This window comes from Trichechus manatus, unplaced genomic scaffold (genome assembly GCF_000243295.1).
Source record: "Trichechus manatus latirostris isolate Lorelei unplaced genomic scaffold, TriManLat1.0 scaffold00017, whole genome shotgun sequence".
NCBI lineage: Eukaryota > Metazoa > Chordata > Mammalia > Sirenia > Trichechidae > Trichechus > Trichechus manatus.
Genome location: NW_004443953.1, coordinates 7,499,196 through 7,523,802, shown reverse-complemented (window position 1 = coordinate 7,523,802; position 24,607 = coordinate 7,499,196). Strand labels below are relative to the sequence as shown.

Sequence of the window (24,607 nt, the reverse complement as noted above, 5' to 3'; positions counted from 1 at the left end):
TTAGATAGAAACTCTCCAAGAATGAGCTTAGAAATATTTGTTAAGGTAAAGTGAAAAGTATGTTATGTTTGGAAATTAATCATAAATACTTTGAAAGGGAATCCAGCCTATTTGCTGTATTTGCCATATCTGGACCTGTCTGTACCTATCTATTTATATATATTTAGAAAATTGAGCCAAGTTTTAAAAACTCTTTAAGTTTCATACTTTCTCTCTGAAAAACGATTACTCTGCTTCTTTTTTTTCCCACTAATTTATCTTACAATTTAGAAGCTATTGATCTGTATGATAAAGGAATTTTCAAGTGAAATTAGAAGTGTGAACTTTTTTTTTAATCTTAAAAAAAAAAAAAGGAATCCTTATTATCTCACATAGAAAGTCCAGAAGTAGGGCCACTTTAGGGTTAGTTGTTTCAATGGAGAAACATTAAACACTCAGATTTCTTCCATTTTTCTGCTGTGCCGACTTCAGCTCATGGTTTCAGGATGGCTGAAGATGCTTCAGGCATTATGTCTCACATGTTGCTGTTAGTTCTGTAGAGTCAATTCCAACTCATGACCACCCCATGTGTGCAGAGTAGAACTGCTGCATAGGGTTTTCAAGGCTGTGACCTTTTGGAAGCACATCACATGTCTGTCTTCCAAGACGCCTCTGGGTGGGTTCAAACCCACCAACCTTTGACTTAGTAGTCAAGCGCTTAACCGTTTGCACCACTGTGCCTCACACAGCAATGTCCAGAGGCCAGAAAATGGGGCAGAAAGTACAACTCTTCCCTGTCTTCTTTTTTTTAAAAAACATGTAAAACCTTCCCAGAGACATCAGCAGACTTACCCTCATGTTGCATTGAGGAGAAAACAAAATTGTACATTTCTTTACTTAATCTGGTGAGGAAAATTACTGTGATTGGTTTGAGTCTCAGCAGTTCTCAGTGGGATTGGGGTGGAGCTTGTCACAGTGTTGGGAAATATGTGTGTTTGGGTAGGTCGAAGGAGGAGGGACAACTACTGGCCGGCCAGGATACTCTGTCCCACAGTGCGCAAGACAGAGAATGTATACATTTTTAAATGACAGGGAAATTAACTTTGCTCATGATTGCTTTAGGTAAATATTATATAACGAAAGCAAGTTAGCCCCTTTGCAAGAAATTAAATTTAGCAACAACTTGTATTTGCTGGGAAAATCAAATCCCATTTCCCACTTTCCTGATACCAAACTGTATGGAAATCAAAATCAAGTTATTAGCAAATCTGTTCTCTGTCCTACTTCTGTTCTGACACCAGCTGCACACGCGACACTTTTCTCTGACCCTAACCACCCTAACCAGACCTCATAAGTTACAGGCCACAGACCTCCTCACTGGCAGGCCTGCCCAGGACCTCTGATACTAGCTATAAGCTTAGGAGCCCCCATGACACCCTCACTTTTGACCTACTGGCTAAAAATTCCAGGTTTAGCATTACCTTTTCAGGAGGCCAACTATAAGCTTGGGGTCCTCAGGACTTCTCTCACTTCTGGCCTGCTGGCTTCCACTACTTCCTTGGGTTCAATAATTCACTAGAATGACTCAGAGAACTCAGGAAAGTTCCCTGCTTACTATTACAGTTTTATTATGGCACAAAGGATACAAATCAAGTTTTGCATAGGAGGGTTCTGAGTGTAGAGCTTCCTTATCCCAAAAACGGATGCACTGCCCTCCCACATGCATCAATGTCTTTCACCAACTAGGAAGCCCGTGGAGCTTCTGTATCTAGAGCTTTTACTGGGGCTTCATCAAGTGGCATGATAGTTTGAATCATGCCCACTCCCCCTAGGTTGGCTAATACCACGTACTGGTTTTTCAGGCCTGGCCAGCCCCTACCTGAGTCACCTTATTAGCATAAACCCTCAGGTGTGGTGTGGAGACCTTATCAAAGACACTTCAATCACTGTGGATGGAAATTCTAAGGTTTTAGAGGTTATCACTCAGGAATCAAGGACAAAGACCATATTCTTTGGGTAAAGTGAAATTCTTTACAATATTGCTTCCTGAAACTTTTCCTTCGTGCTTGAAATTAAAAATAAAACTTTTTCAGTATAAATTTGAGTTATAGTTTAAGTTTTGATTAATTTGAAACAACTTTATAAGTTAAATGATACAAAGAACATTCTGTTCATCTTCAGGGATGTGGTAAAAACTCAGAAAGTCAGCATTCACTGAAGCACTTCAAGAGTTCAAGAACAGAGCCCCATTGTATTGTAATTAGTCCGAGCACATGGATTATACGGTAAGTTAAATTTTGTTAGTCCACATCCAGTACCAAAACAATCATTTTATTTTGAACTTTACAAGGTAAAATATTTAAAGATGTTATACAAGCTTATCCCTTTTTAGCTTAAACACAATCTATAGGATAATTTAAGAAAATTAATATTATCTATGAGAATAAAATTTAAATCAGGAAAAATTTATTCATCCCTCTACTTTTCTGTGCAGTTTTCTTTGTTTCGTAAAGAAAATTTTGTTCCAATTGATTTCTCTTAATGACCTTGCTAGTACAGAATTTCGTAGTGCAGAGTTGAAGGTATTTCAGGTAGCTAAGTAGTGTCTGGATTCTCTGCAGGGGAAAAGGAAAGCCTGGGCATATGTAGTTTGTAAAAACTTCTCAGGTGATTGTTCTGCTTAACTCTGGTTGAGAACCTGGTTGAGTTCCCTCATTTTATGTATGAGAAACCAGGCTCTGAACTGATTCATTCCTCAACATAATAAAGCGCATCTATACAAAATCAATAGGCAACATCATTCTTATTGGAGAGAGGCTGAAAACTTTCCTCTTGAGAACAGGAACAAGACAAGGATGCCCTTTATCATCACTCCTATTTAACATTGTGCTGGAAGTCCTAGCTAGAGCAATAAGGCAAGAAAAAGAAGGGGCATCCAGATTGGTAATGAAGAAGTTAAACTGTCCCTATTTGTGGATGATATGATACTATACATGGAAAAACCAAAAGAATCCATGAGAAAATTACTGGAACTAATAGAAAGATTCAGCAGAGTAGCAGGATACAAGATAAACATACAAAAATCAGTTGGATTCCTATACACCAGTAAAGAGAACAACGAAAAGGAAACCACAGACTGATTCCTTCCGGTTTGAACCCCTGCTCAGAATTTGCATTTCCACCCCAGATACACTGAATGAGAATCTACATTTTGACAAGATCCCCAGGTAATTCTTATGTATAATAAATGTTGAGATCCACAGCTCCACTAGTGGTTCTCAGAATTGGTCCCTAACCAGCAACATTAGTATTGCCTGTGAACTTGTTAGAAATGCAGATTCTCAGCTGAAGTTGAACCATTTCCTTGGAAGGTCCTGGAGGAAACTGCGTATCACTTTTTTGTGGTTACAAAGTAAAAATGCAGGCACTAAAACAAGGCTTTTGATGCCTAGTCTCTTCTCAGTGTGTTGAATAAAAAAGCAAATCCAGACTTTGACAGGAAGAGGTTTTATTCAGAATGAAAAGGGGGAAATAAGGGGCAAAGGGACTATTACAGTTGGGGTAGGGGTCTGTTATAATAGGGAGAACACTCTGACCATGAGATCAGCAAGCCCCTCAAGAATTAGGAAAAAGCATTGTTGTTATTGTTTTATAAAGAGACTGAGATGAGGAAGTGAGACGAAAGGATGAAGTCGTCAGATAGTAAATCAGAATGTTTTACTCTGAGACCAGCCTATTCTCCAGGAGGAGCCCTTAAAGAGGGGTAGTTTGTTGGCTCTACCACCCATCTGTCAGTTTGTTGTATTGTGGTAGTTTGCATGTTGTTATGATGCTGGAAGCTATGCTCCCGATATTTCGGATACCAGTAGGGTTACCCATGTGGACAGGTTTCAACAGAGTTTCTAGACTTATGACAGACTAGGAAGAAAGGCCTGATGATCTACTTCTGAAAATTAGCCAGTGAACACCCTCATAATAGACTATAGTTTGATACAGTGCTGGGAGATGATTCCTTTAGGTTGGAAGACACTCAAAATACACAGTGACCACAATAATGGACTCGAGCATGCTAATGATCTTGAAGATGGTGCAGGACCAGGCAACATTTTGTTCTGTTATAGATGGAGTCACCATAAGGGAGAGCCAAATTGATGGCAGCTAATAACAAATGTTAGCTCTGACTGAGGGTGGGCCAAAGTTCAGGGGCTTGGGGGAAGGGGAGAAGTCTAACCAGTCTGATTAACATTTTGTTTCTGATTGGTCAGGAGGGACAAGCAATTCAGTTACTCATTTATGAGGCAAGGAATAGAAGTTTGAGGGTCTGTGTCTGGCTTCATCTGACTCACAGTGACCCTGTAGGACAGAGTAGAACTGTCCCTTTAGTGTGTCCAGTGCTGTAATCTTTATGGAAACAGACTGCCACATTTTTTCCCAAGGAGCAGCTGGTGGGTTCATACTGCCGACCTTTAAGTTAGCAGCTGAGTGCTTAACCACTACACCACTGGAGCTCCTTATGAGTCAGAATCTACTCAGTTGTGGTGAGTTTTGTTTGAGTTTTGGTGTCTGACCTTGTCATAGGTAAAAAAGGGGGCATTGTGAGTTATCTAAGACCTAGAGGAAGAGTAGTTATTTGCAGTGACCCATTTCCTGAACACAAAGGGTGAGGGGATATCTTTAGCCATTGCTCTTTTCACAGGATTCAGGTAAAATTCGTCATTATCAAGTGGTATAACCGGACATTGTATGGAAAAGCTTTCCCTATATTTTACAACAATACTTTTCCAACCTATAGACTCCTAGGTTTTTTGGGGTTTTTTTTGTTTTTTGAGTTTTCTGGGATGCGTAAGTTTTTTTCAAGACAAAAATATTTTAACTTCGTCTTTTTATTTCAAGGTTCGAAAATTAATATAAGGATATTCTGGATCATATAGGAAATCATTTTTTTAATTTAATACAGCCACAGAGATTTGATGATGCTCAAGTCTGCATTTGTGTCTTTATTTTGTTGGCTCCAAGTAACATTATTGGGGAGAATGAGAAAAGAACAAAGGCAAACTTAATGTGTAAATGATGCTTTGAAGCCAAGGGAAAGGAGGATCATGTTATCATGTGACAGCTCAATAAAGATTTCACAGTAGTCTGAGTAGAGCAGTGGTCTCAAACTTATGGGCACATCAGAATCACCAGGAATGCTTATTAAAATGGATTGCTGAGCTCCAATCCTAGAATTTCTGATTCAGTAGGTCTGGAGTGAGTCCTTAGGATTTGCATTTCTTACAAATTCCCAGGTGTTGCTGTTGCTGCTAGTCTGGGGACCACAGTTTGAGAACAACTGGAGTAGAGAGGTGGTGGGAGAATTGAGTTATGACATGGCACCTGGCAGGGTAGGCTCATCTCAAAAGAATGTGTGCCAAGACCTGTGTCCTAACTATTAGCACCGTACTTATGGTATGAATGGTGATTTAATTTGAGCAAAACACAATAGTAGTGTTGTTTGTTTTAATTTAATTGGTTTTGTAATTTTGTTTTTGTATTTCATTATATAATTTATTTTTGCTCTTTTAGTTAATATAGTGGTACAAGGATCATGAGTTTATTGAGTTTTATGAGTATATGTGTTAGGTTTACGTATATTATAGTGAAAAAATTTAAATCAGAATTTGGGACTTATAGAATTATTTTCCTTTAAACGGAAGAAATTCAAATTTGTCAAATTGCATTTATAGAAATATAAAGATTGTCACTATCCTCTTTTCTGCTCTACTTCTCTATAAAAGAACTTGGCAAGTGTCAGTACAAAGCATTACTAATTTGGATTAAAGGGAAGGCCACCCTGAGAAAAACCTAAGCTATATAAAAAAAGACAAAAAATATGGTAAATTTGATAACTTAATCATGGCTACAAAGCATTGCTAGATAGTAGATTTAATGTTGCCTTAATGAATGGATAATGATTCTTAACTCAGTGGTGCTTACCCCTGATTTCACATCAGAATTACCCCTGGGATTTGAAAAGCCTCTGAATGCCATTGGCCCCTTAGTAAGTCACACCTATTAGGGCTTCTGGATTTTTTAAGTTCCACAGATGATTCTGATGCCTAAACATGGTTAATAGGCAGTGGTTTAACACTTAGAGTTACATATAAATGAGTGCTTTTAAAGTGCTTTAGGAGCCCTGGTGGTGCAGTGGTTAAGAGCTCAGCCGTTAACCAAAAGGTTGGCAGTTCGAATCCACCAACCACTCCTTGGAAACCCTCTAGGGGCAGTTCTGCTCTGTCCTATAGGGTCGCTATGAGCCGGAATCAACTTGATGGCAACAGGTTTGGTTGGTTTTTGAAGTGCTTTAAAAGTTTGTTGAAAGAAGATTTCAGCATTTCTCCTGTACTCTTAACTTCTCTATTGAATTTGCAAACCTTCCTGTGTTTCAATTCCCTCATCTGTAAAAAGAAAATATTATACTTCTGTAAAGGTATTTAAGGAGCCCTAGTTAAGCGCTCAGCTGCTTAGAGGTTGGTGGTTTGAACTCACCAGCTGCACTTCGGGAGAAAGATGTGGCAGTCTGCTTCCGTAAAGATTTATAGCCTTGGAAATTCTGTGGGGAAGTTCTACTCTGTCCCATGTGGTTGCTATGAGTTGGAATCGACTCGAGGGCAGTGGGTTTGGTTTTGGTTTATAAAGATACTTATTTAAAAAATAATAATGCTGTCCATGATTGTTGTGAGGGGTTAAACCAGATAATACACACATAGCACTTAGAACAGTGCCTGGCACATGGTTGATTAAAAAAAAAACCAAACCCATTGCTGTCGAGTTGATTCCGACTGATAGCGGCCCTACAGACGGAGTAGAACTGCCCCATAGGGTTTCCAAAGAGCAGCTGGTGGATTCGAACTGCCAGCCTTTTGGTTAGCAGCTGATACTCAGTTTTAAAAAAAAGTATTTTGTTATTTCTAATGGAAACAACTAGAATTAAGTTATCTTGAGGCTGTCTTCTCTCCAAATTCACTGTCGTCAGGCTGGTTTTTATGTATTTGTGTTTTCTTTTTGTACTCTTAAAGTTAAAACAATGTATTCTGTAACAAGTAAAAACTGAATTTGTAACATCAGTAAAAATTTCTTAATATGTCAATTTTTTTTTGAAGTAATTAATTATCAGTAAAAATTGAGCACTTATTATAATGTAAGCCTGGTAAATGTAAATAAATTGTTTAAATTTGATCATGATTTATTGGAAAAGATGTTTTGGGGGATGTTTTCTGTGACTTGGTTTCTTCAGAGATCTATATCTATCTTTCTGTTTTTATGGGCAAGTGATAAGAGTAGGTACTCAGTAAATATTTGACTGAATTTTGAGTGCTATTTATACAAGGACCTAAAGAACCTCTAAGAGTTTTAGGTGAGAAGATTTAAGGTAGAGTTGGTGTAACATATTACAATTTATAAAACACTTCCAAACGTATGCATTTATTTGATCACTGGATCTCATGAAGATAAAACAGATAGCTAATGGTAATATATAGAAAAATATTCTATGCAATAATGAGTAAACTTGGTTGAGGTTAGTTTTCTGAACTGGGATATGCCTTTGAAGATCTCTTCTGCGAGCCCCCAGAATAAAAGTTGCAAACAAGATAAAACACCTGTCTCTGCCAGTCTTCCCGTCACTATAAGTGGCACCTCCATCACTCGGGTAATTAAGCCAGAAACCAGTTATTTTTTCCCCCTTTTTATCTCATTTTGTTTTTTAACCTTTTAACAAAAGTGGGCAGAGTAGTATAATCCAGCCTTAACAGTTAAAACCTGAGAGAAACCTGAGCTTTACTGATTATCGACTTATAGCAAGTCTTGTTTCATCTAGAGTTTCTTAACGTCAGCATTATTGGCATTTGTGTTAGATAATCCTTTGTTACAGGAAGCTGTCCTGTGCACTGTAGAGTGTTTAGTAGCATCCCTGGCCGCTACCCACTAGATGCCAGATGCAAAATCCCCTCTCCCCAAGTTGTGCCAACTAAAATTGTCTCCAGACATTGCAGAATGTCCCCTGAGAGTCAAAATCTTCTCTGGCTGAGGACCATCAATAAATCCTCACCCACTTTTCTCCTCCCATGGCAGTTGTTTTGACATTTTCTTCTCACTCATCTTTTATACCTAATTCATTACTGTTTCTACCTGTAAATATGTATAATCTGCCTACTTCTCTCCAGATCCGTTGCTTCTTTCCTAATCTGTTTCCATTCCTGTTGCTTTTTAATCTGATTTAATAACATTAGTCAAACTTATGTTTTCAAAATGTAAATTGGATACTATCACTCCCCTGCTTAAAAAACCCTATGGCATTCCATAACACTTAGGATAAACTATCAAAACTTTAATTTGAACTGTAAGATTCTGTATGATGTTTCCCTTGCTTATTTCTCTAGACTTACCTGGTACCTCCTCCTTACCCTACTACATAATTTCAAGACAAAAAGTAGTTAAATAACAACTTTATTTCCTGATGTGCAAAATTATGGAAAATGCTTTCATAATATTCACTTAAATTCTTTATATTCTTTCAGGTGTTATGAGTGTGATCAAAAATTATCAACGCATTGTAATAAGAAGGTTTTGTCTCAGATAGTTGATTTTCTCCAGAAACATGTTTCTAAAACACAAACAAGTAAGTTAAACAATTGCTAAAGGAATTTATATTAAAATATGACATTTCATACTTTATATAGTTTATAGATTTATAAAGAGTACTATACCTTAGATTTTACTATGACATCTCAGTCTACAATGTCTGTAAAGATGTCCTGCATTCTTAGGCAGCAGTCTTAATAATGTTACCATTTTGTATTTATGTAGCTAACATGAGCAGCAGGAGAGTGTGGTAAAATAAAAAGATCATGGATTTTGGAGTCAGACATCCTTGAGTTTGGATTTAGGTGTCACCACTTACTGGCCATGTGGCTTTTATTCTTTAATTTCCTTACTTACAAAATTATGATAATTCTATCTTGTGGGAATGTGAAGCTTAGAGATAACATTTTTAAAAATTTAGAAATAATTATGTAAAAATACTTGCATAATACCTGGCACATATTTACTAAATGCTGTCTGTTGTTTGGAGTCCTGGTGGCACAGTGGTCAAGAACTAGGCTGCTAACCAAAAGGTCAGCAGTTCAAATCCACCAGCTGCTCCTGGGAAACCCTATGGAACAGTTCTGCTCTGTCCTATAGGATCGCTATGAGTTGGAACGGACTCAATGGCAATGGGTTTGTTTGTTTTTTTTAATCTGTTATTTTTTTATTGTACAATGTACATTATAAGCTGTGTTATCTAACTGTATATACAGTTTAATAGATGAGACAGTAAAATAAACAAATGTATAATAATAATTTTTGTAAGTGCTACAAAGAATAGGAACAGATAGTGGTGCTAGGTAATAATTTAGTGGTCCTATGATCAAGGAAGGCCAATATAGCCAAATGGGGTTTGCTGAGGAGAGTAGAATGAGATGAAGTTAAGAGGTAGGTAGGCGGGGTCATGAAGGATACTGTAAGGACTTCCATGGTGAAGAATTTTTATTTTATTTGAAGGGTAATGGGAAGTTATTACTGTGTTTTAACCAGGGGAATAACACCATCATTTCTTTCTTCTTCTTCTTTTTTTTTTTAATAAAGATTACCCTGCTATATGGACAATAGATTAGAGAAGGTTAAGAGTAGAGGGCTGAAGATCCTTACGAAGGTTAAAGGAGGTTACTGTGGCTAGGCAGGTGAGAGATACTAGTAGAGGCACAGGTGGAAGTGGGACTTAATAAGTGGGATGTAAATTTGAGATGCCTTTGAAGTAGAATTGAACTGCTTGGTAGGTGGCATCAGAAACTGAAAAGTTATGCAAAAATAGTTGCCAGTTGTTTTTATTAGCCATCACTCTAAGGAGACAGTAATGGTGAAGAAACTGATTGGAGGAGGAACCAGACGAAGTAAACTTAAGCTCTTGGACAGCAAAAGAAATGATTAATTTTGTCACTTCTTCATTTATTCAACAAATATTGAATTCTTACTCTGTCCCAGGCATACTAATCATAGCTTCAATTCTGCTTGAATAAAGAACCAGGAAAAGACATCTAATACTTCAGGAACTGAAGCTGGTTTTAATGCTGTCTCCTGAAAACTGTACATTAAGTTTGTTTTGTTGGCCATAATATAAAGATATGTAGGGATGTGATGCCAAGTGTAGAGAAAGTATAATTGTAGAAATTATTTTCTCTGTATCCACTACCTCAGAGGTTCCCTGAGGTTAACAAGAAAGCTAGTCTTAAATTCCATTAAATTTTACAGATCTTTGTTTGTTATTACAAAGAAGTTACTAGCAGGGAGTACAGAATGGTGTGGTAGAAAGAACATGGGCTTTAAGTCTGAGGGCCTGACGTTCAAATTTGTCTCCTTTAGTTACTAGCTATGTGACATTGGGCAGTTTCCTCAGCACTTTCTCCCTCTTTCCCGTGGTGTTTGAGGGAATAGAGCTGGATAAGACAATCCCTAACTTTAAACTTAAGATCTAAAAGGAGATGAAATAAAAAAGCAATGATAGTGCAAGCAGAATAAGATTTGTGTAAGCCATGTTCAAGCAAAGTCCTTCATATATTCAAGGAGGGATTAATGTTCAGTTGGAAGGAACTCAGAAGGAATCTTGGATGTGCTAGCTTTCAAGTTGACCCTTAGAGGATAAATTTTGGACAGGTAGAATGAGGGAAGAAGTCTTTTCAGGTGGTGGGATGCACCAATGTAAGCCTTAGTTGTGCTTATGGAACTATGAGTAGCACCTGGAATAGTGAGAAACAGGCTCTTGAGGTAGTTTGAGGGTGTGTAGAGCCTTCAAGGAGCCCGGGTGGCACAGTGGTTAAGAGCTCGGCTGCTAACCAAAAGGTCGGCAGTTGGAATCCACCAGTCGTTCCTTGGAAGCCCGATGAGGCAGTTCTACTCTGCCCTGTAGGCTCGCTTTGAGTCATAATTGACTCGACGATAACAGGTTTGGTTTGGTTTGGTTTAGAGCCTTCAGAGTTAGGGAGATACATATTACTGAATTCAGGGTTTCTCCAGAAGTTTTGTGGGCAAAATGTCATTATCTTTGTGGTCCAAGCTACAGGATCTCTCAGGTAAGTTTGATTTAAAAGATAAGATCTGTTGCTATTCTAGAAATAAGTATTTTGGAGTCGTAATCTACCAGGGTGGTACAGTGGTTAAAGTTTTCGGCTGCCAACTGAAAGGCCAGCGGTTCAAATCCACCAGCCACTCCACAGGAGAAAGATGTGGCAGTCTGCTTCTGTAAAGATTTACAGCCTTGGAAACCCTGTGGAGCTGTTCTACTCTGTCCTCTAGGGTCATTATGAGTGGGAACCAACTCAATGGCAGTGGGTTTGGTTTTTTTTGTTTTTGTTAATCTGCCATATTCTTTTAGTGTGAGGCTTCAGAATATTTTTGTGAAATACTTTGAAAATCAAATGTGAAAAGTACTATTGAGGCTTATAAGAATGCTGGATATGATTATGCAGCCATCTTTAATGATAATTGTGGAGACTGTAAAAATGCCTGTATATAATAATTCTAAAAGAATATGAAACTATATGTATACATATATGTGTGTGTGTGTATACATTGTGTGTGTGTTTAGGTGGGAGGATAAGAATGATTTTAAAAGATTCCTTTTGTATTTTTTCACTAAATAAAAATACGTTACTGAGAGGAAAGCCCATACTTGCACCTTAAACATGATTGTAAATTATACAGTGCCTAAGCTAATTTTGTGTCTAACACATCTTCTCTACACAGAGAGTCCAGGCTGATGTCCCAGCCATCTCTAAAAACAGCTAGCCCAGTGATCCTCAAACTTTTGAGTACCTTTTTCATACTCTTAAAAAATTATACAGGACCCAAAGAGCTTTTGTTATGTGGGGTATATTTGTCAATATTTGCCATGTTAGAAATTCAAACTAGAAAAATAAAAATATTTATTAATTTACTGAAAAATAACAATTCCATAAACACAAATAACATACTTCTAGGGGAAACAAGTATTTTTTCAAAACAAAAATGTTACAAGTGATATTGTTTTAATTTTTATAAATCTCTTTAACATCTTGCTTAATAGAAAACAGCTGGATTCTCTTACCTCATTCTGCATTCAACCTGTTGTAATATCACATATCATGGAGCCTCTGGAAAACTCCATTGTATAAGTGAGAGTGAATGAAAGTTAAAAAATCAAATAACATGTTATGCTTATTATGAAAATACTTCTGACCTTGAAGTCCACTGAAAGGGGAGAGGGTCTTCAGACCACGCTTTGAGAATCACTGAACTAGCACATTTCTGTCTTTGTAATTTCTCATGCTGTTTCTTCTGTCTTCAGCTTTACTTATCCTTTAAAGCTCAGCTTAAATCTTACTTTCAGGATACGTTCCCAGCCCTTTCTCTTATCTCTTCTTTGGTACTTAACGTCTGAGTATCTATGGAGCACATTATTATTTTGTACTGTTTAACTTTCATGTGTGAATGTGTCTTATTTTCTCTAGTAAGACTATAAATTCCTTGAAGACTGGACCCTGACTTACATTCTTTTTGACTCTTAGGTGGCTAGGCAGTAAATATTTGCTGACTTGAACTACCTTAGAATGTGACCAGTTTTACTTTCACTTAAACTACAACAATAAACCAAAAAGGAAGTGTGACCAGTTTTTACTGAGGAAATAGATGTTTACTATTTTACTAAAAACAAAACAAAATCCCACACTGAATATTAATATCAAACTTATTTTATTCATTCTTTTTTTTTTTTTAGTATATTTAACTTTCTACCTCTTACCAGATGTTTGAGCAGTAGTGAATGAGACAAGTCTACTCTCACTTCCTGTGTTTATGGATTCTTTTGGTCTAGTGAGGGATGTAGACAAATCACACTTAATTGTAATTGCTTGTTTACATAGTGCTGTGATGGAGCAAGTACAGGGAACTGTGGGAATTCTTTGGAGCGGTATCTAACCTAGACCATACGAGCCAGAAAATTTTATTTTGAGGAAGAGCCTTCTAAGTTGAGAGCTGAAGGATGTCTAGACATTAGCTAGGCAAAGAAGGAAAGGAAGGATGTATGTTCCAGGCAGAGGAAATGGCTCCTGGATGCGAGAGCTTGATATGCTCAGATAATTTTATAGAACTGGAGGGCTGAGTTTTGTGGCTTTGGGGGATGATGAAAGGTGAGACTCGAGATGACTAGGAACACATATTGAAGGGCCTTATAAGTAGAGAAGTGAACAGTTTGCATTTTATATAGATCACTTGATAGTAAGGAGAGATGCAAATGCCTTTGTTTGCGTATCTGTTCGTTCATTGTGGTAATATAAATTTATCACATGGTTAAATAAAGATTTCTAAAGCAGGGGTTAACTGGGAGTTAATAGATTTTGAGAGTAAACAGGTAAGGTATTTATTATTTGCTTCCAAGGTGGGGGAATAGTGTAGTTTTTCCTTTTTACTTACTCTTTATAGATTAAACTTCTTTTCAGCTGTCGAAATGGGCAAATTACATTACTACTACATGACTGATTTAGGTAATTGAATTAAGCAGTCGAGATGAGCTCCAGTGCCAGTTCCCAGAAGAATGCTTACAGCTGTGTAGATTTCACATCTGATGCTAGAATTGGCCTTTTAAAATAAAAACAAAATACTGCCCCCCCACACACGCACAAGAAAACTAAAAACAACAAATAGAAACTCCTACTAATGAAAAGATCTTATATAACTCAAGATTGAAAAGGGGCAAGAAAACTTTGTGAGACTCATCCAGAAATACATGTTATTTAAAAGACTGGTGGGGCAATATTCTCTGAAAGGCAGTTTGTCACTTTGATAGCCTTGTAAATATCGTGAGGATTTTACCGATGCTTATAGAATACAGGAATTACTGGTGAAATAATACTGTTGAATATTGGTTTGCTTTGTGAACTAGACAGATGATTGACAGCCCCACAGTCTTTTCTAAATAAATTTGGCCCATAATTTTAATACTAGTGGGACTTGAGCAAGCTTGAAGACAGCATAAAATATTACAGTTTGTTAAATTCATTAAGCTTATGTTCACAGTGTATAAAAGACATTGAGTTACGTTGGTTCTTTAGTATAAGTATACTGTATCTTTTTCTTTAAATAAGAAAGTAAATGATATGTTTTGGATCTGAAACAATGCATCTAAAGATAAATAATACCGTGCCCTTTTACAATAACACTTTGAATGTGATTTAGTAATTTTTTTAAAACTTTTTAAAAGAGTGGTATGGTTTGTTCTGATATAAAGTGATGGTTGTGCTTCTAAAAAAAAATGCATTTTCAGAAATAAGTACTAGAAATAGTTGTTTCAGTGTATAAAAAGTGGTAGGGATAAGAATATTTTGAAAATTAGAAAAACAACTTATTTTTCCTATAGGGACTTAAATCCTAGATTTCTTATCTGAACCACTGACCACAGAAAATTGAGTGACTATTTTCTCACTTGTCCCAAAGAGCTTGAGATTCACTTCCAGATTCGTGGGAACAAGTTAATTCATTGCATACAGTGGATGCCTAGGACATTAGGGCTTAATTCCTTTGAGAAACACTTTGAGAAAGGCTGCTCTAAACTGTAAACTAATAAAACTATAAAACCAAACACTAAAAAAATTCAACAATTGAGTACATCCAGCTTTTGCTCAAGAACTAGCATTTCAGTGGTGTCTTAAACTGTTATCACACGGATTTACCTTATTATAATAGACAGATAATAGAGCACAGTGGTCAAGTGTGTGGACTCTGAAGCCAGGCTGCCTGGGTTTGAATATCCTTGCTATCACTAACTAGCTGTGTGCCTCAGTTTTATCATCTCTAAAATAGGGACAATTACCAGAGGTGGTAATTTAAGGGAGATCATGCTCTCAGACTCTTTGTTTAATAAGCAGACTGCAAATTAAGTTTACTTTCCCCATGCCTTTGGTAAAAGAGAAAAGGGACAGTGCTTTCCTGGTTTAGCCAAGGCAATTCACGAATAGTTACACCTTTGAGAAAAGAGACATCAATTTAGTATTACCTGGCAACAGATCCGCTCTTGGTTGTTTTTAATTCTCTTCCATGATGAACGAAACTGCATCTCTGTGCTTATTCTTTTATTTATGTAGTTTAATTTTTCTGGAATTTCTTGGCCAAATGATAAACGTATCTTAAATGTGTTTTGATTACTGTTGTTAAACTGCCCTACAGAAAGATTATACAAATGTTATAGTTGATAAGAGTGCTTGTTTTTTATATTATTTTTTTTGCCTTAGTGAAGTTTTGTGTCTCAGTCATCTAGTACTGCTCTAACAAATACCACAAGTGAATGGTTTTAACAAAGAGAAATTTATTCTCTCACAGTCTAGTAGGCTAGAAGTCTGAATTCAGGACACCAGCTCCAGGGGAAGACTCTCTCCCTATAGCTCTAGAGGAAGGTCCTTGTCATCAATCTTCCATTTGTCTGGGAGCTTCTCTGTGCAAGAATCCCCGGGTCCAAAGGACATGCTCTGCTCCCAGCACTGCTTTGTTTATACTATGAGGTCCCCCAACTCTCTGTTCCCGTCTCTCTCCTTTTATCTCATGAGATAAAAGGTGATGCAGGCCACACCCCAGGGAAACTCCCTTTACATTGGATCAGGGATGTGATCTGAGAAAGGGTGTTACATCCCGCTCTAATCCTCTTCAACATAACCCCATCCTGCCTCATTAACTGCAGGCAGAGATTAGGATTTACAACACATAGGAAAATTACATCAGTCACAAAATGGAGGACAGTTACACAATACTGGGAATCATGGCCTAGCCAAAACTGATACACATATTTTTTGGGGACACAGTTCAGTCCTTGACATTTTGAATGTCTTTGTTGCCAGGTCCATGAATCATTTCTGTAGTGGTTTTTATTCTTTGGAGTCATTGGAGTCATGCTCTGAAAGTCTTTTTGCATTCCAAGATTATAAAGATGTTCATTAAAAACTTAAAATTTTTTAATATTATGATTTAATACCCTTAAACTTGGTTTGAAAGTTTGTGTTCTTTGTTATTGCTACAGCAGCCTTATAATTTTATATACCATACTCCAGAACAACTTGAAGTTCAGTCAGTGCATTTGGTTCTGTGCTTATAGAGGAAGAGGCGAGTTCTTCAAGTGAACATGATCTAAAATCTTTGTACTGCTGTATTGAGAAAGCTTTGGTGTTTCTGAAAACAAAATGATCAGTAATCATTTTTCATTAGAAGTAATAAATTGCTTGTTATTAAAACACACATGCCTATTTATATGTCAAATAATTGACATACTGATTCAGGCATCCCTATTTTAAACTAGAATCTTAAACTTTGAGCTGATAATAGTTTTGCTTAGCGAGCAGATTTTTTTGTACAGCATGTATACTTAATTTCTAAAAGTTTTACTAACATATTATGTTGTCCTAAATTTAAGGCTTAGTGTTTCTGTGGTGTTTACTATATATTGATTCTTTATGCTCCAGTCATATAAGCAATTAAGTATAAATAATTGATAGTGATTCATGTAGTACCTGGCACACAATGGACATTTGATAAATCAGTTGAGTTTGAATTATTACATTTTATAAATGTGCTGTTAGTAAAATAAAAAACTTAAACACTTAAGTAATGCACACTTAAATAACTCTTAGAAAACGTCATTCTGTTGTCTAGTTAAATTCTGATTCGTTTAATATTAAAGTCTAATAGCATAATTAATTCTGAGTATTTTCTCACAGACATGTAAAAGTCAACAAACAGACCCTTGCCACTTACGTGAAGTGGCTATTTAACCATGAAATAAAATATTTTTATTGCCTTTGCCCTGTGGATATGTTCTTTCTGGCAGTGCTGTCCGTATTTGGTGGCTAAGCATGGAGAGCCAGGTGGTGCTGAAACGCATCGCACAGTGAAGCGTGGATAGATCTAGGTTCAACATTTGTTATCCCTTACTGCTGAAGGGAAGGGGAAAATCTGCTTTTCCATATGTTTATTCTTTTTTTTTTTTGCCTGCAGTTTTGTCCAGATGGTCTTGTGAACATTGTTTACTTTAGGATGCTACCCCAGATGTTTTGAAAACTGATGGATAAATGTGGTATACAGATACATAAATTATTGGCATATTACAGTTTTAAAAATGTCCTTGCAAAATTAAAATATAATTTATTTCTGGAACTATTTTCCTAAATGAATAATGTATATATATAGTTAATATAATTTATATAGTTTATATGTTTCCCCTGGTGGCATAGTGGTTAAGATCTCAGCTGCTAACCTAAAGACTGGCAGTTCAGATCCACCAGCTGCTCCTTGGAAACCCTATGGGGCAGTTCTGTGCTGTCCTGTAGGGTCACTATGAGTCGGAATTGACTCGACGGCAGTGGGTTTGGGTTTGATTTTCTTTTTTATGTTTCACTAACCATTCTGTTTTCTTTTTAATTAAAAAAATTTTTTAGAACATTTCAAACACATACAAATGTAGAAAGAATACGAAAAATGGACCCTCATAGATGCATCACCAGCTTAAACATTTATCAACTCATGGCCAATCCTATTTAATTGTTATTTTTACCTGTTTTTTCCTTCCCTTTGAATTATTTTGAAGCAAATGGAAGCTGTCTTCATCTTAATAAGCTAAAAAATATTATAGCAACATTTATTAAGAATGTTAACTAAAGTAAATACTTTTGAGGAGTCGTATTTGTTCAGTCAAGATTGCATATACCTAAATCTATAAGAATTGTATTTTTTGTGTTTCTTCTCACTGTACACAAATCACTGAAGAGAATTTATATGGTAAAATGATAATGGATTTATAGTCAGAAGATTAGCATTGTGACCTTAGGCAAATCACTTAAGCTCTTGGAGAATGAGTTTTGTAAACGTAAAATAGTAATCAGAGTAACAGCCTTGCCTGAGAAGATGGACTAATGCTTGGATTTAATTACTTTTTCATGTTAAGTCTCTTAATCACTGTGAAAGCATCTAGTGGCAGCGGCCATAATGAGAGCCTGAAACCTGCCTATTGTAGGCTGTAGTTGGAATCTCAGATATAATAAAGAGGCAGACTGCTTTCATTACAAATCCAGCCAGAATCCATATCAGCTTTCTCTTGTTTGTGTAGTGCTTCTTAAACACTGACTAGTTTTTTTCTTTTGCTTTTACATTCACTTGCAGGTTTGAATACTGTCTGGCCTCTTCCCCCTTCTTTTTTCTCTTCATACGTCAGTGACCTGCTTTAATGATTACACCGGCGTTTGCCCCTAAGCTCTTGTATGGGGTTTGTTTATTATCACCCATTTTAAAATCTGTAGGACAGGAAAAGAGACCTACCTTGTTAGCACCTCTGCATTAACTCAGGATTCTGAGATTGGGATTTGAAAATAACTCCTCAATATCTGGGTAACAATAGATAGCTGGTAACAACCAATAACATTTAAAGATTAAACAAACAGGAGTAAAGGGGGAAAGAGTAAGTAATAGGGTTTATGAAAAAATATTACAGCACAAGGTAGGAGAAAAGTTGTTAGGACCTGGAAGAAAATTTTTTTTCCATGGAGAAGATTTGTTTCATGTAAGAAACATCTTAGAAACCACCAATTCTTTTTTCTCAATGAGGTGTTTCCACATGTTAGAAAAGCCAAGAAATTATGAAAACCAGTACAAAAGGTATAACACATGTTAGCAATTCAGAAAATCCAAATAGAAATAAGGTATAAACTTGAGAAAACAATACTCAGAATATAGAGGAAATGAATAAAGAAAAGTGATGAGAGCAAATAAACAATGGACATAAAGGTTTGATTTTGGCACAAGTAATAATTTTGGCAAGCCCTGGTGACATATGGTTAAGCACTTGGCTGCTAATCACAAGGTTGGCAGTTCATACCCACTAGCAGCTCTGCAGGAGGACAGACCTGGCGTTTTACCCCTGTAAAGATTACAGCCTAGGAAACCCTACGGGGCAGTTTTATTCTGTCCTATAGGGTTGCTGTGAGTCGGAGTTGACTTAGTGGCACACAACGACAACAACAACTCAGCTATTTATCATACTATACTAGGCACTTTACAAATATTAGCTTATTTAATCCTTATGAGAACTCGATGAGATAGAGACATCATTCTCGCTTTTCAGAATGAGCCTAATAGAGACAGTTATTTGGAATTGGCGATTACTTGGGATTCTAGAACAAGACTGCCTACATTTGAAATCTGGTTCTGTTTCTTTTTCATGGCAAATTATATAATCTTGTTGTGCTTGCCACTTTCCCATGTAATAGTTTCTAAATTATCTGGAAGATTTGAGGTTGGGAAAATTATTTTTTAGAAATCCTCTCTAACTCACCTACTTACATGGTTCCCTGCTCAGGAAATAAATCTATTTAATGAGTGTAGTGGGCCTAGAGTGAAGTAAGGACTACTGTTCTCCATCCCTGGCCTCAAGTTTAGGCATTCCTCTTTGGGATATTTTTGCAGTAAATGAGTTTTAATAACTCCACTTGATTGATACTGGACCCCCATATCTAAATGCCTTTGCTTTGGCAACAGTCACAGGTGCCGAGTCAAGCTTCATTTGAACCAACAGAATGTGAATGACATCAGTATGCCCCTGCCTGAGACTAAAGCTTCAACTTATGGTGTTTGCTGTCTGCTCCTGTCCCTGAGAACAGGGCCTCCTCCGCCCTGATTCATGTCCTCTAATGCTGTTGTACAAAAGTGGGGGGATCTTAAATTTATTTTGTCTTAAGAATTCATCAGAAACCTAGAGGGCTAAAATTCTATTGAACCTGCTGTTTAATCTTGCATTTTTTTTTATATTGAATTTTTATTATGTATATTCTTCCTAAAATCCTACCCCTGTGGAAGTGTGTTTCCTGATCTCCATGAATCTAATTGGAGAGCTGAGACAGCCAAACATTTAAAAGTTAATTAGGAAGGCAAGACAGTATGTATTAATAATTAATAATTGTATTCAATAGTGGTAGCTCTTTACCATCTGCAGTTTGATTCTGACTCATGGCTACCCCGTGTGTGTCAGAGTAAAAACTGTGCTGCATAGGGTTTTCAGTGGCTGATTTTTTGGAAGTAGATCACCACGCCTTTCTTCCAGGGTAGCTCTGGGTGGGTTCAAATCTCCAACCTTTCAGCTAGCAGCCAAGTGTGTTAATCATTTGCACCACACATGGACTCCTCATATCTCTTTAGTCTCCTGTAATCTAGAGTAGTTCCTCATTCTTTCTTTGTCTTCCATGCCGTTGACATTTTTGAAGAACATAGGTAAGTTATTTTATAGAATGTCCTTCAATTTGTGTTTCTCTTATTTATGTATTCAGTTTAGATTCATTCTCATTTCGTTCAGTGAATAATTATCTATTATTGTCCTTATTAATTTTGATAGTCAAACTGGCCCAGATTGGGATAGTGGGAACCTGTGCAAGATGGCTCGTGTGTATTTTGACCTACTCCCATCACTTTTTCTTTTTAGCACTTCTTTGTTCTCTGGCACAACAAAAATGTTATGACTCATTTTGTATCTTCATTGCCCCAGACTTAGAATCAGCCTTTTCTTCAAGGAGTCTTCATTCCTTTTAATGGGGAATGGTATTTAGAAGCTACGATCTGGGTCTTTTCTACTTGTTTTATGACTTTATTAATTTATATTTAGTTTTTAAATTCATCTAGAACTTATTTTGTAATATGGTATGAGGTACAGATTGGTATATTAAATGAATTAATTGCTTTAGCAATAAGATATAAAATCAAAGACATTTCTTTATTTTTCTACTCTTGTCCTTCAGGAACATTGATTAAGGGGGAAAATCTTGTCATATTATGTATATTTAATTTTATATTTCATGTCAGCTATGTTTTTTTCTAACTTATAGGTACATTTTCTAGAATCATAAAACTTTGTGAAGAAAAATGTGAAACAGGTGAAATAAAGAAAGGAAGAAAAGATAGCAGTGTAACATCTGTGAAAGGAATTACAAATTTAGGAAATACGTGCTTTTTTAATGCAGTCATGCAGGTAAGAGTCATCAGAAAGCTTTGTAAAATTTAAAAGATCATTTTAATTAATTTATAGTTTATTCAGTATTTGGTAGCTCTGAGTCCTCCTAAGCAAGGACACTTAATTATCAGTGAAAATGAATTTTGGTAAAAAGTGTTTCAGTAGGTAGAAGCATTTACTTTCCGGAATTTCACATTCTATTTGTTTATACTGGTAGTAATGTCATTATCCAGTTATTAAATTCTTACCAAGTTGCAGCATCTAATATATTACTATAAACTTAGTAGGAATTTGGTAATTTTTTTTTTTTAATACAGTAATTTTTTAGTAGTTTTCCTGCTTAGGGGAATAAATGCTGCCTCCTCTCTCTCTCTCTCTCATAGTGTCAATTCAGTTCTGCTTTCATAGAGTCCTGCTGGTTCATCAGGAATTACCTTTAGAATCTAGCTTTTGGAGTTTATAAGAATCATATGTGGAACTTAAAAAACAAACAACAATAAAGATATCTGCTGTTTCATGTTAAAAGGTTCAGGTTCAGGAAGTCTGGGGTCAGATCTTTTGGTTTTTATTTTGTTTTTGTTATCAGCCATAGATGAGATGATTCTAATGTAAAACTATAGGCTGAGAACCACTGGTTTAGAATGAAAGATTTTAACATCTTCAGGAATATTGTACCATTTTTGTCTTCCATTTGTATGTTCATTGACATACCTGTAGCCTGTCAAATGAATGCTATGTTCCTCTAGAAGTTTCTCTCTGTTTTCTTCTCATTTGTTGTAGGCTATCTGTAGCCATCGTCTATGCATGCATCCATCTTCTTTTCCCCCAGTGCTTCTTAAAGGTCTTCTCTGTTTTATCATGGCTTTATCAGTAATAGTGACATTTACTACATGTGAAGTGCATTTATTTAAATTTTTTTAGTTTTTTTGAAATGGACATTTTTGCTCTGCTAAATGAAATTTGAAACTTTGATTTTTATTTTATTCCATAAAATCAAAGGCATATTATAACTGAATCAGAAGACTTTACTTTTGTTTTCTTTTAGAACTTGGCACAGACTTACATTCTTACTGAACTGATGAATGAGATCAAAGAAAATGGTACAAAATTAAAAATCTTTCCTTCTTCAGACTCTCAGCTGGTGAGTAAGAAGTATAACTGTAGAGAGTAGCTCTTTTCAGATAAACCACTGATGTTCCTGAAATCTAGCCTTCCTATTTCTTAGAACTGTCGGCTGGGATGGTAGTTAGAGGATTAAAAAATAATAAGAAAAATAAAATTCAGAAGCATTTGTGGAAAGAAATAATTTTATAACTTCTAAAAATATGGCTTTAAGATGTGTTATAGTTCAGACATATCATGAATCAAACAATACAAAAATATTGAGGTAAACATACTAGAAAAAACAAATGAAGTTTGACTTTTGTTGAGCAAAAATATCTAGAACCCCTGTTTTGTAGTTACAGGTGACATTTGCTTAAATGTAACATTTTTGTTCCTTAAAGGTAGATTTAATTTTAATAGTGAGCAACTAAAGGTTTTTGGGAGCCTAGTCCAATGATGGGTTTTAGGCTAGTGAGAAAGAAAAAAAACGAGTAGCCCCTGACATTCAGAAGCTAGCCTGGCACTCACAGGTAGGCCATGTTATTCTATTAGACATAAACAGTCTCTCAGAACACTAGCCTTATTCCAGGTTACTCAGAGACTATGATAAAATGAGATAAGGCTACATCATAATTTTGTCTAAACACAGACAAAAACATGGTAACTGCACTGACAAAATCCCAAATACCCCTCTCTCTGCCAAAATAAGTGACTACTACTTTTTTAAATTGTGTGTGTGTGTGTGTGTGTGTGTACACATACATATAACAAAACATTTCCCATTTTGACTTTTTTTACATGTACAATTCAGTGAGATCAATTACATTCGTCATGTTGTGCAAGTATCACCACTCTTCATTTCCAAATGTTATCATCAGACCAGTTTACTTCTTTACCAACTATAGCTTTAACCTCATTCTAGTTTTTCCTCGCAGAGATAAGATTTATTGAGATGCCCAATCATTGAATTACCCCCACTTTCTGACAGTAGCTAGACTAGAGAGAACCCCTGCTTCCTTAGACCCTCCCACAAATCACCCAGTCAAACCCCAAATCCTGTGAGTTTCTTTTTAATACCTTCTTACTGAGATATCCCGATTGCCCCTGGTGTGTTTTCTCCCTCATTGCAATGAGTAGTAGACCCAACTTGTTCAACTATAGGTGTATTCTTTGGCTGGAAGGCATTGACACTAGTAATATGATTGTAGTTAGAAACTGAGCTGTGTGTGTGTACATGTGTACACATTAGAGTGAAGTGGAGTCTGTATAGCTTTGAAAACAATTAAAGAAGAGGGGTTCTAAAAACGCTTATCACAATATAGTAATAGATAATTTCCTATTCCTTATTAGTAAAATATTTAAGGAAGAGAAAGATGGGGAGTTTTCCTACTAAATATAATTTATGATTATTTATGAAGATCTACAAATACAAGCAGATGAGTCATTTTACTTGTGAGAGTGTACATTAAGGGACAGTTAAAAACAATTAAAAATTAATGATTTCACTCTTAAGCTAATAGTTCTGTAAGTAAAGGGTGGAAGATATGAAAATACGTGTTTTGTCAAGGCAAGAGATTTAATATTTCCTCTATTTGTAATATATTTTATAAGGGAAGAAAAGTTCTTAATACGCTAGAGGCAATTTAGTTGCTATCATTTAAAAGTATAATTCTTAGACTTTTTAAAATGATATTCTGTTTTAAAATTGTATATTTCTGATGTAGAGTTGATCATGTTTTTAAAGGATCCATTAATGGTGGAACTTCCAAGCCCTGGGCCACTGACCTCAGCCTTGTTCGTGTTTCTTCACAGCATGAAGGAGACTGAAAGAGGACCACTTTCTCCTAAAGTTCTTTTTAATCAGCTTTGTCATAAGTGGGTGCATTTACCTTTTTAATCGAACAATCATTGGTTACGAAATACTAATGTATTTATTACTCGTCAGTGTTTTATAGTTTTCATCATACAAATCCTGGACCTGTTTTTTAGATTTATTCCTAAGAATTTCATGATTTTTTAATTCTATTTATTGTAACTGGCACATTTTTTAAAATTTCAATTTCCAATTGTTTGTTGTTAGTATATAGAAATACAATTGATTTTTGTATAGTGATCTTGTTTTTGCTACCTTGTTCAACTTACTTGCTAGTTCCGGTAGCTTTATGTAGATTTTTGGGGATTTCGTATATAAATAATAATGTTACTGGTGAATAAAGACCCTTTTATTTCTTTGTTGCCCATCTGTATCCTTTTATATCTTTTTCTTACCTTATATCACTGGCAAGGCTCTCCAGGACAATGTTGGAGTGGTGAAGTGGGCATCCTTGCCATTTTCCTGATATTAGGGGGAGAACACTCAGTCCTTCACACTTAAGTATGATGATAGCTGTAGACTTTCTAAAATAAATTCCTTCCTATTAGATTGAGGAAATTACCGTTACC

The 24,607-nt window shown here is 36.1% G+C and overlaps 1 protein-coding gene across 5 annotated transcripts in view; it reads left to right on the top strand.

The window, feature by feature from the left end:
• The window catches only part of USP45 (ubiquitin specific peptidase 45), a 75,299-nt gene that overhangs the window by 18,365 nt on the left and 32,327 nt on the right, over positions 1–24,607 (top strand). For all 5 annotated transcript variants that reach the window (XR_002823304.1, XM_023727589.1, XM_004372414.2 and 2 more), the window contains exons 4-8: positions 2,161–2,264; positions 8,538–8,638; positions 20,937–21,079; positions 22,107–22,202; positions 23,910–24,040. Coding sequence is in view for 4 of the 5 variants with exons in the window: in XM_023727589.1 (XP_023583357.1) it covers positions 2,161–2,264; positions 8,538–8,638; positions 20,937–21,079; positions 22,107–22,202; positions 23,910–24,040 (575 nt within the window). In the remaining variant the exon portion in view is untranslated. The remainder of the gene's footprint in view (positions 1–2,160; positions 2,265–8,537; positions 8,639–20,936; positions 21,080–22,106; positions 22,203–23,909; positions 24,041–24,607) is intronic.